The sequence below is a fragment of the Lepidochelys kempii genome, chromosome 8 (assembly GCF_965140285.1).
Source record: "Lepidochelys kempii isolate rLepKem1 chromosome 8, rLepKem1.hap1, whole genome shotgun sequence".
In the NCBI taxonomy this organism is placed as follows: domain Eukaryota; kingdom Metazoa; phylum Chordata; order Testudines; family Cheloniidae; genus Lepidochelys; species Lepidochelys kempii.
The window spans coordinates 22,856,553-22,868,808 of record NC_136387.1 but is presented as its reverse complement, the minus strand read 5'-3'; the positions used below and the strand labels follow the sequence as shown (position 1 = coordinate 22,868,808).

The 12,256-nt window shown below is 40.1% G+C and overlaps 1 protein-coding gene across 5 annotated transcripts in view; it reads left to right on the top strand.

Annotated features, from left to right (window-relative positions):
- The window catches only part of FBXO38 (F-box protein 38), a 39,079-nt gene that overhangs the window by 21,723 nt on the left and 5,100 nt on the right, over positions 1-12,256 (top strand). For 3 of the 5 annotated variants that reach the window (XM_073355857.2, XM_073355860.2, XM_073355858.2), the window contains 5 exons: positions 395-574; positions 2,591-3,316; positions 8,312-8,412; positions 10,614-10,716; positions 11,800-11,966. In XM_073355857.2, coding sequence (XP_073211958.2) covers positions 395-574; positions 2,591-3,316; positions 8,312-8,412; positions 10,614-10,716; positions 11,800-11,966 — 1,277 coding nt within the window. The remainder of the gene's footprint in view (positions 1-394; positions 575-2,590; positions 3,317-8,311; positions 8,413-10,613; positions 10,717-11,799; positions 11,967-12,256) is intronic. The other 2 variants (XM_073355861.2, XM_073355862.2) reach the window with 2 other exon arrangements.

The window sequence follows — 12,256 nt, the reverse complement described above, 5'->3', positions numbered from 1 at the left end:
TCCAAATGAGCACCTCAGTTACTACTTTGTCAGTTTTTCACTGTTGTAGAAGATGCTTACGGGATACTTCGAGTGTGAGGCATGTCATAGAAAACCAAATTCTGGCCTATTGTGCCAGCCCTTTTTTTTTTTTTTTTGGTGATAGATTAGAACATCTTTTGATTGTTTTAAGTGTGTTTTAATGCTGCATCTTTAAATCACTTTTGCAGCATTTCAGTTTTTATGCAGGACCCACAGAAAAGCGTGCAGAGTTGGTTGAACCAAACCCATCTCTTTCTATGGTATTCCCAAACTGTTGGAGACCTTCACCAGACAGGAACTATTGCATTATAATACCCTACAATCAGTGATTGCCTGACGTAAATGAACTGTCAGCATTCTTTTCCTTTTTTAGGACCCAGTGGCCTTCAGCCTATCGTAAAAGCCACACCTATTACTGTCCATGACTCGGACAGTGAGGATGAAGAAGAAAACATGGGGTCCTCAAGAGCCTGCATTACTAACAGCATTGCACAGAGTTACTCTGATGGAGAAGAGAAAATCAGAGATCCAGTGGAAACCAGAGAGCTGTCAGGTGTGAAAGATTTTGTATGGGTTGGCTTATTAGTAAGGGCTGGATTACACTAGGCAAAGTCTCCTAATTTGGAGACTGAAGCTTAAAAGAGCCCATTTTGCTTCTTTTCCATGCCTCAGGTAACGACTAGTCATACAGATCCATTACAACCTAGAATGAAGCAGTAGGATACATCCCCATAATGCTGCATTCACATGTGTAAAATGGGGACATACAGCATAAATGCCAGAGGTATAGCTGCAGATTTTTGCAGGCACAGGACTGCTCATACATATTTGCAGGTACATTCATTGCATCAGTGGCTTACAGTAGACATCTGTATGTCCAGATTTGCAACTGTGTTGCCCATATGAACTCTTTCAAAGTGCCTGCAGTCACAGGTTGAAAAGCTATCAGGCAAATGCTTAGGGGAAGGGTAGGAAATGCCACTGCCATCTAATGGATAATGTAGGCTTCCTGGGAATGTCCCAGAGAAAGTAGTCCAGACCCAGACCTTAAAGAGAATGTTATAGCTTAGGAATAAAGTGAATCCTCCCTTTTTTCAGCTCTCAGGCTCCTCTGCTTTGGAACAAGGCTCATTATTGTTACTGTCATTGTTTGTATTACAGTAACACCCACAGGCTCAAATAAAGGTTGAGGCCCAGTTGTACAAGTGGAAAAACACAGCAAGAGACTATCCCTTCCCTGAAGACCTTGTAGTCTAAATAGGCAAGACAGACAATGGATAGAAAGGGAAACTAAGGCACAGAGAGGTAAAGTAATTTGACAAAAGTCACAAGGTGGCTCTGTGGCAGAGATGGGAATAAAACCCAAGTTCTTTATCCTCAGTCTGTGATACCTCTCCAGAAACACAGATGACTTTAATAACATTTCTGAAGTCTTCATCTGCTCACTCTGAGTAGGACACTGGTCCACATGTGTACGCAAAAGGTGGAAGTAAACGTTGAATTACATTCTGTACACAGGATGCCAGATAATTGACATGAAGTATATATGGCCTGGTTCTTCTGGGTCTTGTAGCCTAGAAAAGGTTTAGCTAACTTAACAGTATAACAATAATCCTGAGTGGTGTGTTGGCTTAATGTACCCTACTAGCCTTCCATTTTTGCAGATCTGAACGCACATCAGCCTTAGTTCAGAAGTGAGAATGAATTTGGTGGCTTCACACTAGTAGCTGGTGTGTATCTGCATCTCAAAACCGTTAGTGATTTAGTACTTTTTGACAGGACTAGTAGTTTCAACTCAAAGGAAGTCCCAGGCAAGCTACAGTGTAGCAATGAGGTTGGGGACCCAGATTTGAAATAGCAGGGGATAGCTACATGTCAGAATTAAGATACGTTTGGAGAGCTGTTTGCAGAAGCTTTCCTGGTGATACCAGTGCCATTGGGAGCTATCTGGTCTAGTACACGGAGCAAGGGGCTGGGAGCTAGATGTTTCTGAGTTTTAATGCTGGTTTTGATACTGACTCTGTGTCTATTCCTCTGTAAAATGGGAATAAAACTTATCTACCATACCTCACATGTAGGTGTGTAAATTAATGACTGCACAGTGCTTTGCAAGTATGAAGCACTATCAGTTCTAAATTGTCATTTAATCCCTTATTTTCAAGAGAACTAAGAATTGCTACAAATTCATTCCCATATCATGTTCTTGCACATTGGCCTTTTTAACGGGTGAGCTGCTTACAGAAAGCCCTAGGCACATCCAGCAAATGTGTGCCTGGTACATCAGTTCAGATGAGCAGCTCCAGGATGTTAGAGAGATTCAGCTGCCAATGGGATAAGTGTTAACTTCCCACAACTTCAGAATAAGTCCTAATTCAATATTGGTTCCTCACTGACCTCCCCACAGCCTTTGCAGCTGAACTCCTGGCTGCCTACACTTTTAGGTGGTGTCCTACAGCATACTATTCTGCATGTTGTCCATATGCATTGTCCATATGCAATGTCCATATGTGTTTATTGCCTTGCATTCGCTTGCTTTATTGTTCTTTCATGCTTAATGTTACTGTATCAGCAGTGAGCGGTAAAGGGAAGACTCCACTGCGGAAGAGGTGCAATGCCAACCAAGTGGGCCAGGTCAAGCAATTCCATGCTGAGGAGAGCAGCTGTGAGAAAGGCTGTCAAGTGACCAGTGAGCAGATTAAAGCAGATATGAAAGCAGCCAGCGACATGCCTGACAGGAATAAAATCAAAGATTCTTACCCAGGTTGCACTAATGCCACTGGATCGACAGGGACCTCCCACTCTTGCAGTGCTGCTTCTTCAAGCCCTGATTGTGCAAGGACAGCTAATAGCCACTCTGCTGGCACCAGTCCAACAATTGCAGATGAATCCAGGCAGTGTGTCTGCTCCCCTTGTAAGAGCGAAGGCTCCAATGAGAGAGACAGTGAGGAGGGTGCCATTTGTTCCAGGTGCTCCTGCTATAGGCAGCAGGAGCCACAAAGGAGGATTAGTGGGTGCTCTGATGGGGAGTGCCCATCCACTAGTGGCACCTACACTAGGAATGGGCCAAATAGCACTGGGTCAGAGTTTTCACTTAGGACGCTGCCAAACTGTGGGCCTCCAGGAGAGGCAAACACCGAAAGGACTAATGGGAGTGTCTGTGGGACTGCTGGTGAGGAGGAGAGCGCTGGCTCACAGCCAGGGAACTATGAAATGGAGTATAATGAAGATTATCCCCGCCGGCCTCTAACAAGAGCCAGAAGCAAACTGTCCCATGTACCGCTGTTGTCTGAATCAGGTATGGCCTACACTTGTATATTTTACTTCAGAGTTCCTGTTTCATACTAAAGCAGCAACTATCAACTAAAAGAAGCATCCATATTTTAATAACTCAATAATTCTGCATGCTTGTAAATAAACAGTTTTATTGATTGACAGAAGAGCCAGAGAGTTAAAATGACAGATTTATCAGTTTCATAGCTGCTTATGGTCACACATCTTTCTGTAAGCGTGACCATGATCTCTATATTTTCTCATATGTTTTCATGTGTGTCATGCATATGTGGTAAGGTTGGAACAACAATTCATTTACTATTTTGAAAAACACAAATTTTTTGACAAATCATCTTGGTTTTTCTGTCTTTATAAGCTGTTATTCACTGAAACATAAGAATTGCTCCCCCATTCAAGAATTACTTCTGTGAAAGAGGAAGCAGGGATGCTTAACTGTTTTCCAGAGGAAAAAAGTTGATGCAATAATTGTGATAATTGATCAGCCAGTAAGGCAAAATGTAATTATTACCCAACCTTAGTAGTATACAAACACACACCAGCATAATGGATCCCACTTCCAATTGCTGAGGCATGAATAAGAGACTTGAAAAATGCATTTCTCATTAAATAGTTTGCACAATATCCAGAATGCTAAAAGAGCCCATCTAAAGGGATGGAACAGAGACTAAAATTTGGGATGCGGGGAGGGAACTTGCTGGCATCTTCCGTTTCTTACTGTACGTTAGGTAAGGTTTCCTGTCCAAGCTGCTATAGATTTCACTTGTCAGTCCGGGCACACTTTTCAATAATATTTTCCACATACCCAGAATTCCTCTCTGGGAGCATCTAACAAGTAAAATGTGACAGAAAATAATGGTGTTATTTATAGAATCATAGACAGTGGAGATGGAAAAGATTTATTCAGTCATCAAATCCATATCTCTGCCAATGCAGGACTGATTTCAGTACATTTTCGAGTGTTTTTCCAGTCAAGTTCAATGTCCCAAGTGCTGATGAAGCTTAAATCACTTCCCTTAGGAGACTACTCCATAGCTTAATATATCTCAGATTCAAAACGGTATCCTGATATTCATCTTGAATTTTCTGTTTCCTAACTTGCTCCATTATTAATAGTAATGGAATGAAACCGATAAAGAAATATAGTGCATTGTGTGCATGCCTGACAGGTCTTCCTGAAAAGAGTGCTGTTCTCCTGTCTCAGTTAAGGAAAGGGTCTGTTTCTTCTGCAAGTTAAGTGTCTTCACATTTCATATTTCATGGCATAAGCTGATTGCCTGCAGACAGTCAGGAATCCCTATCCCCCACCCCGCAAAAAACCCAGTCTCACAAGCGTGTGCACATCTATGCCCTTGTGCAGCATTTGCCTGCTCTGAAGCATTCAGTGTTGGCTAATGCTGGAGGCAGGCTCTCGGTCTTGAAGTACCAGTCAAATCTGGTGTGGCCCAGGCCCAAATTCATGCTGTGTATGCCTGGATATATAGAACAGTGAGGCTCCATCTGTCAAGCCATTATAGCAGCGTTTCCCAAACTGTGTTCCGCGGAACACTGGGTGTTCCGCACGATGTGAATAGGTGTTCCATGAAAGAATCGTAATTTAAAAAAAAGGGTCTTTAATTTTATTTAATTTTAAATTTGGCATATTTGAAGCATAGTTTAGAACTCTTTTTGAATGACCTATAATTTAACATAAAACTCTTTTTCCAGCATTATTCTTAATATTAAGCGAATTTGTGATAGAAAAAAGCAGAAACACCAATCCCATTAAATCCAGATTTGTATTTCTGTTTATAAGAATAGACTTTCCTAGTAAAAATCTAATTTGTTTGTTTGTCTAATATATAAAAACAGGGGTTTTTTTTAAGTAGAACACTGTTTCTAATTGACTCTTGCACTTGATTTTTGTACTGCTTTATACACGCTTTCCAATTAGAAATTGTTAGTTCAAGTTATTTTAAATTTGTATTTTTGCTTTGTTTTATAAAATAAAATATATTTGAGCATAAATAATGCATTTTTTATTTGAAAACCAAATAACTACAAAATAATATTATAAGTGTTCCGTAATGGGCTAAAAAGTGGCCAAGAAAGTTTGGGAAACGCTGCGTTATAGTCTACTTCCCTCCTCTTCCATCCCCCCATGCTGGAATGTAATATTCATTTACATTCAATGCAAAACTTGAAAACGGTTTGTTACAAAACTAAAGAAATGTTCCTGTAATTGGGTTGAATAAATGCATTGAGATTCATGGCTCTCTATTGTTTTGCCTGTGAGTTCCGGAATAAAGTGACGTGGTTTTTGGCTTTTATAACAAACTTTTATTTATGATAGTGAATCTTCTATAATTGTTTGTCTTGAGTAATTGTTTAACATTATCTCAGACATCTAAGTTTTAACTTTTTCTATTGCTTTATATGGCAAAGAGTGAAATAATCATAAAAATAATTACTAATACTGCAGATAAGTTGGCAAAAGGGGGAAAAAATTATTGGCGGGTATGATACTCTAATTACAGTAAAAAGCAAAACTGGTTTTGTCATATAATAAGCATTTCATTTGAAACTTGTCTTAAGTTTAATTTATAGCTGAAATTACATCCATGTTAAGCTCTTTGAAGAAGAGATCTTTGCCTGGAGCTGTACTGTGCACAATTCAGCATACGTTTTGGATGTTTTTCTTGTATTACAATAAGTGACTGTATCCCTGGTCATATATGCTATATGTACTGTCATGAAATCACACTGGATGATGATACATATGTACAATGAATTGCTTATTCCAATTATAGAATAATTTTTTTCACTGTCAATTTCATCTCCCACAACTGTGGGTCCTCTGGAAGAGGTTCCTGAATGCTGCAGGCTCAAAGGGGCTCAGTTAAAGTTTGAGTGGCAATTGTAACTCAAACTCCTTGCCTTTATGAGTTTGTCTCAGCTGTAACATTATCAAACAGTCTTTTGTGTTCAGTTTCCTTTTTTGTTTTTTAACGGCGGTATAACTTTCATTGACATCGTCTCAGTGTCATAACATCATGTCTACAGACTTGCATTGGTATCACCTTGAGAACTTTGTAACAGTGCCAAGGTGAACAGAGAGAAAGCATTGTCACAAAAGGGTAACTTATAGGCAATACTCAGTAGCTGGTTATCCAACTTTAGGGGACCCCCTCAAGATTAGTCAGCTAAAAATCTGTGCCTGTGTATATGTTAAATTCATCTCTTCATAGCATCCTGAAAGTAGCTTCATTGTTTTTCCTAAATGAAGGAGGCAGTGGAATATTATTAGATTACAGAAAATCTAACTGACTTTGACCTATAATATTAAAGTGGTGCCCAGGTTCCCTCCTCCTCCCCCATCCACCCCACAATTTCAGGAGTCATATTAACTATTTTTCCACATTCTGCTACCTTCCGTTCTTATTGGCTGTACTCTTGTAGGCAGGCAGTGAAGTAAAATTTACACAAGTCCCGTTCTCCTGAACACTTAGAAACATAGGAATTGCCAGAATGGATCAGACCTGGGGTCCATTTAGTCCAATATCCTGTCTCCAACAGTGGCCAGCACAGGCATTGCAGAGAAAGGTACAAGAACCATGGAATAGGCAGATGTGAGATAATCTGCCTCTCCTCCTCCCCATATTAGTTCTCATCCTGATCTAATAGTGAGTTAGATACTAGATCAGTTTAAACTGTGAAGCATAAAGTATAAGCTACGTTTTGAAATGTTAGCTTTAGCAATTATAACACTTATAACATTCTTGTCATCCATATAAATGTGCAATCCTTTTCCGAATCTTGCCAAGTTCTTGGCTGCAACAAGTACCACAGTTTAATTATGTGTTTTGTGAAAAATGCTTTTGAATTTGCTACCCATTAATTTCATGCGGTGTCCCCTTGTTCTTGTGTTTTGAGACAGAAGCTCCTGATCTATCTTCTCTAGACCGTTCATTATGTTGTATACTTTTATCATGTTGAGTCGTCTTTGTCTCCTTTTTCAAGTAAACAATCCTGCTTGTCTTGTCATCTTTCGCCAAGCCCTTCTAATCTGCAATATCCCTTTTGAGAGGACTCTTGTAAATGTCACTTTCCTGGAAATGTGCAGGCCCGGGAAAACACTGAACTTGAGAGTATCTGGGAAGAAAAACTCAAATATTTGGCCTCTTTGGCTTGACAGCATCCCTTTTAAACTTCCCATCCATTTCAAAATATCAAAGTGTATTTCATCCTCAGTGAAATATTAATCTGTTTTACTTAACTATCTCAAAACAGAATTAATTCTTCTTTATAAGGTATTTAATCCTGGGATGGAAGGTGCTATAGAAGTGCCAAGTGATGGTAGGGTCATTTTTTTATTACTGTGTCCCTACAAAACCTTGAATTTTAAATTGCAAAGAGAAATCTGCCAAAGCGTGAGGTCAGTGTTTCCTCTGAAATAGTTGTCACTACTAAAACAGTGTAGGAAGCTGCTGGGCTCCATACTCTGCTTTATGTGTGAGCGTCATCTGCAGCATCAGAGATGTGGCCAGGAAAAGGAGATGGGAGTGAGCTTTCAAATAGTTTGTTGACATGTACAGTTAATTATTGAAAAGCCTATTAAGGTTCTTCTTATTTTCCAAAAATTTCCAGTTCTCTCTGGGGAGTGGAGCATGGTCTAGTTGTTACAGCAGAGGACTGGGATGTAGGGTTCTAAACCTGGCTCTGCTGCTGTCTCCCTGTAAGACATTGGACAAGTGATTTCAGCATCCTTTCCTGTGAAATCGGGAATCATATTTACTTTTTTCATTTGAACAGACTTGGCCATTAAATCTGAAAGTGGTGGTGTTGCAGTTGATGGGTTATGACCCCAGTTGCTAGCCTAGGGTGGTCCAATGACTACACTAGTGGAGCTAGAGCATTAGAGGCTATTGGAGGTCCAATTAGGAAAAGCTTCTGCTTTTCTCCTGGCTGTAGCTTAGTACAGAGGAAAGACTGTACTTTAATTTTCCCTTTTTGTTTTTTCCAGAAGTGGCCAAGCCGAAGCCTCGGCAAACAATGAAGCGGAAAAGGACAGCTGACAAGTCAACAAGCACTAGTGATCCTGTTATTGAGGATGACCATGTTCAGGTAAGGCTTATTTCCCCATCTACCACAGGTTCCCAGCCAAGAGGCTTTATGAACATATGACTCATTACAGGCTTGTTTTCACTGCAGAGATCAGATTATAAATTGAGTTTGGTCCCTATCTCAAGTCCCATCAACACACACACATCCTTAACTCAAGTGCAGTGGTACTTGTAACTCAAGTTAGCTGGCCTGAGAGGGAGTATATGCTAAAGCTCAAGTTAACACAACTCATCAGCTGCTCACACAATTGCTTTGTAGTGTGGACTCAGGATAGAGTGCTTCTGTCCCTCCAGTGTCGTCCCACAGTTCCTCCCATACACCCAGAAAGGACAGACAAGTTCTCCCATAATTCACTTGGAAAGCATTCATAGAGCAGCTCAGCTTACTGCAGCGCTAAGAACCATGGGATAGCGCTGCCCATGAGTGGGTACAGTGCCAGGGTGGACACAGTAGCTCAAGTGTTGTTTTGTAATGTGAGTGGTCTTACTCAGCCTAGACTAACCTGAAGAGTAAATTGAGTGTAGGTAAACTTGTTAATAATCCTGCCACGAAGATGTAGTTTAAGGATACATCTATATTACATGCTTCTTTCAGCAGCATGCAGAGTACATACTCAGCCGCTTTAGCACAGGCATAAATAGCAGGGTAGCCGGTGAGGCACAACTTAGGCAAATAAAGGCATGCCTGAAGGGTGGGAGTATGTATACGAGTACATACCCTACACAGCTCTCTACACGCCTAAGTCACACCTCCCCATCTATACTCTGTTTTTAGCAGTGTAGTGTCCCACTGCCTGCCCTCAGCTGGAGCCCTTCCCAGCTGCAGAAAAAGACTGCAGCAATGGGGAAAACCTCGGGCAGCTCCCCACTGCTGGAGCCTTTCCCTGCCACAGGGAAAGACTGAGGCAGCTCCCTGTTGCTGGATCCTTTCCCCTTAGCAGGGAAAGGCTCTGGCGGTGGGATTGCCTCCCCCCCTCACCCTCCCTCCCCGCCGGAGCCTTTTCTTGCTACAGTGAAAGGCTCCAGGAGTAGGGAACTGCTCAAGCTTTTCCCTATTGCTTGAGTCTCACCAACACATATAGCTACATGTCGCAGTGTGGATGCAGACATGTACACTACACTCCTCTGACTCCGGTGTGTAGTGTAGACATAGCCTCAATGTGCTTTCTTATTTCATCTTTTTTAAAACTAGAGATTCTGTAAACGGCATAGAAGTTACTTCTGAGTGTAATAGTTGTTCCTCAAAATAGGCTCTGTTTTAAAACAACACTGTTACACTGAAAGTCATTTTTTGTTCATTCTGCAGTTACAATTAATACATTAGATAACTACAGCTGAAAAGTTACCAAAAACCTACTTTCTCTATTTTTTCAATATGCTTACTTTGTGCATTTGACAGCACTTTTTATGTAGTCTGTCTGCCAAACAGATTCTTCCTTGCTATAAAGGTTGTTACAAAAATTGCTGGATTTCTTTTTTAAATTCAAGCTGTCTTCCCTTAATTTTATATTGTTAGTGCCCTTCTCCCAGTCTCTGCAGTGTTAAAAGTGACTCTGCTCATGTCCCTTGAGATATCAGAGTTTACATTTGCTTTTTCTTTAGTTCCCATACACTAATGTCAGATGTACAGGACTGCATGAGCTTCAGAGACTAAATTTTCTTCTCACCATCCTCTTTAGAGGCACCTTGATGAAAGGCAGTGTATATGGGAATGTCACACTGTGATTTTCTGGACCATACCTTTCTGTATTTAAACAGAAGAATAAGGCTTCACAGCTGTCAATCCGAAGTCAGCCCAGTACTTAGAATATGGCTCTAAACTAAAGCATAAATAAGTTTTTAGATTGTTTGTGAGAGATAATACAATGAGATTTTGGGTAGTAGGAACTCGAGGTATTTTCTATCAAGTCAATGCTGCTTATGGGAATTGTGTATTGACACTTTGTGGGTCTGAAAAATCACTTATTTTTAACTCATTTTGTAACAGTGCTGATCAGCAACACAAGTCCTGCTTTTCCCTTGCCAACCTGTTCTGGGCAGAGGCCATTACCACATTGGACAGTGTCCCAGAATGAATTTTCTCCTAGCATATTTACAACAGAGCTTCTTTTCCCATTTTTGCCAGGATTTTTTGTTTCTATTCAGACTTAATACTTTAAATTAATTTTGTATTAATCCTATCCTGTGGATTATTTTCACCAGGTGCTGACTTTGAAATCCAAAAACCTTGTTGGAATCACATTGACCAATTGTGGAATAACAGACCTGATCCTGAAAGACTGCCCCAAAATGATGTTCATCCATGGTATGTTGTTAATGTGATTGGGACTCATAGCTCAGCCAAGTCTTCCATTCTGTGTGCCAAGAGCTTGCCGCATTTTCCATCCACACTGAAAATACTGGAGACATTTTAAAATATTCTCTTAGGAGCTGTCCACCAGCCTTTTGCTTACTCTGTATTCATCAGCAGCTAAACTACATGTCAGTTTTACTCAGAACACTGAATAGCTATAGGAGGCATAATGAGACATGTCATGGCTTCTCAGTTTCTGAGTTCCTTATTTCTCTAGCTGTAACAGATTTAATAAACGTTAACACTTAAAACAAACAGTGTTAAATAACAATCATAAGGAGAGCCTGTCCAGTAGACAGACTTTTCTTGGAGTTAATCAGAGAACTGAAAGTTCACTAAATGAATTTAGAGTGTTTTGTTTTTCCTGTCACTTTTTCCTGGTTCCATATAGCTCTCCCTATAGTTATTTATCTTACACAGTAGTGTTTCCTTCTTGAAGTGCTGATGAATGATAAAAAATCTGTATTGACTAATGGCACTTTGAGCATATTATGTGCTGCATTCCAGTCTCCTCAGATTAGTTCTCCCTAAATCATCAGGTCAGTTGTTCTGTTTCCTTCAACATCTACAATCAGTAATAGTGTTGTCTTGTCTGAATTGGTGTCTCTCTCACCAGTCTCCATGAAGTCATATAGAACAGGAATGTGTATGTTTGCAGAGATTAGGTTTATCTCAGAAGGCTAATCAAAGCACACATTTTATTTTAACTAATCAGCTAAGTACTGATGATCCGGACATGACAGCAAGGAGGAGAACTATATTATCCCAGTATATAATGCTTTGCCTTCCTCCATATTACAGGTGGTGATGTGATACCATGATTAGAGGTAGATTGCTCTAAAATCAGATTTTTTATTAAGGCTATTAGCTGTGCACACATCCTTCAGTAACTGCCCTTTACATATATATATGACCCATTTGCCTTATGTACCAAACAGTCTGCTTTTGGAGATCCCCTTAGGAAAATTCAAAGGCCTTTTATGTAGTATCTTGTTTGCTGCTGCTTTTATAGTTTTATTCATTTGTAATTTGTAGCTACAAGATGCCGTGTACTAAAGCATTTAAAAGTAGAGAATGCACCGATTGTCAATCGATTTGACTATGCCCAATGCAAGAAATTAAACATGGATCAGGTACTAGATCAAATACTGAGGATGCCACCAGAGAGAAACCGGATCATTTACCTTCGTCCAATGCAGCAGGTAGTTTTCATTTAACCAAGGCAAACTTTGAAGCTGTGTTCTTATTCTTTCATCTATGCTTGCTTTATTATTTCTACTTAGTGCAAAATAAATAAGCGTGAGCATTACAGGAAACTCATTCTCCTAAGACCGTACCACCATCAGCTTCTTTCCTTTTTAATGCGTTCATTGCAGGATTTGAATGTCACTGCTAACATTAAATAGGTTTCAGAGTAGCAGCTGTGTTAGTCTGTATACGCAAAAAGAAAAGGAGTACTTGTGGTACCTTAGAGACTAACCAATTTATTTGA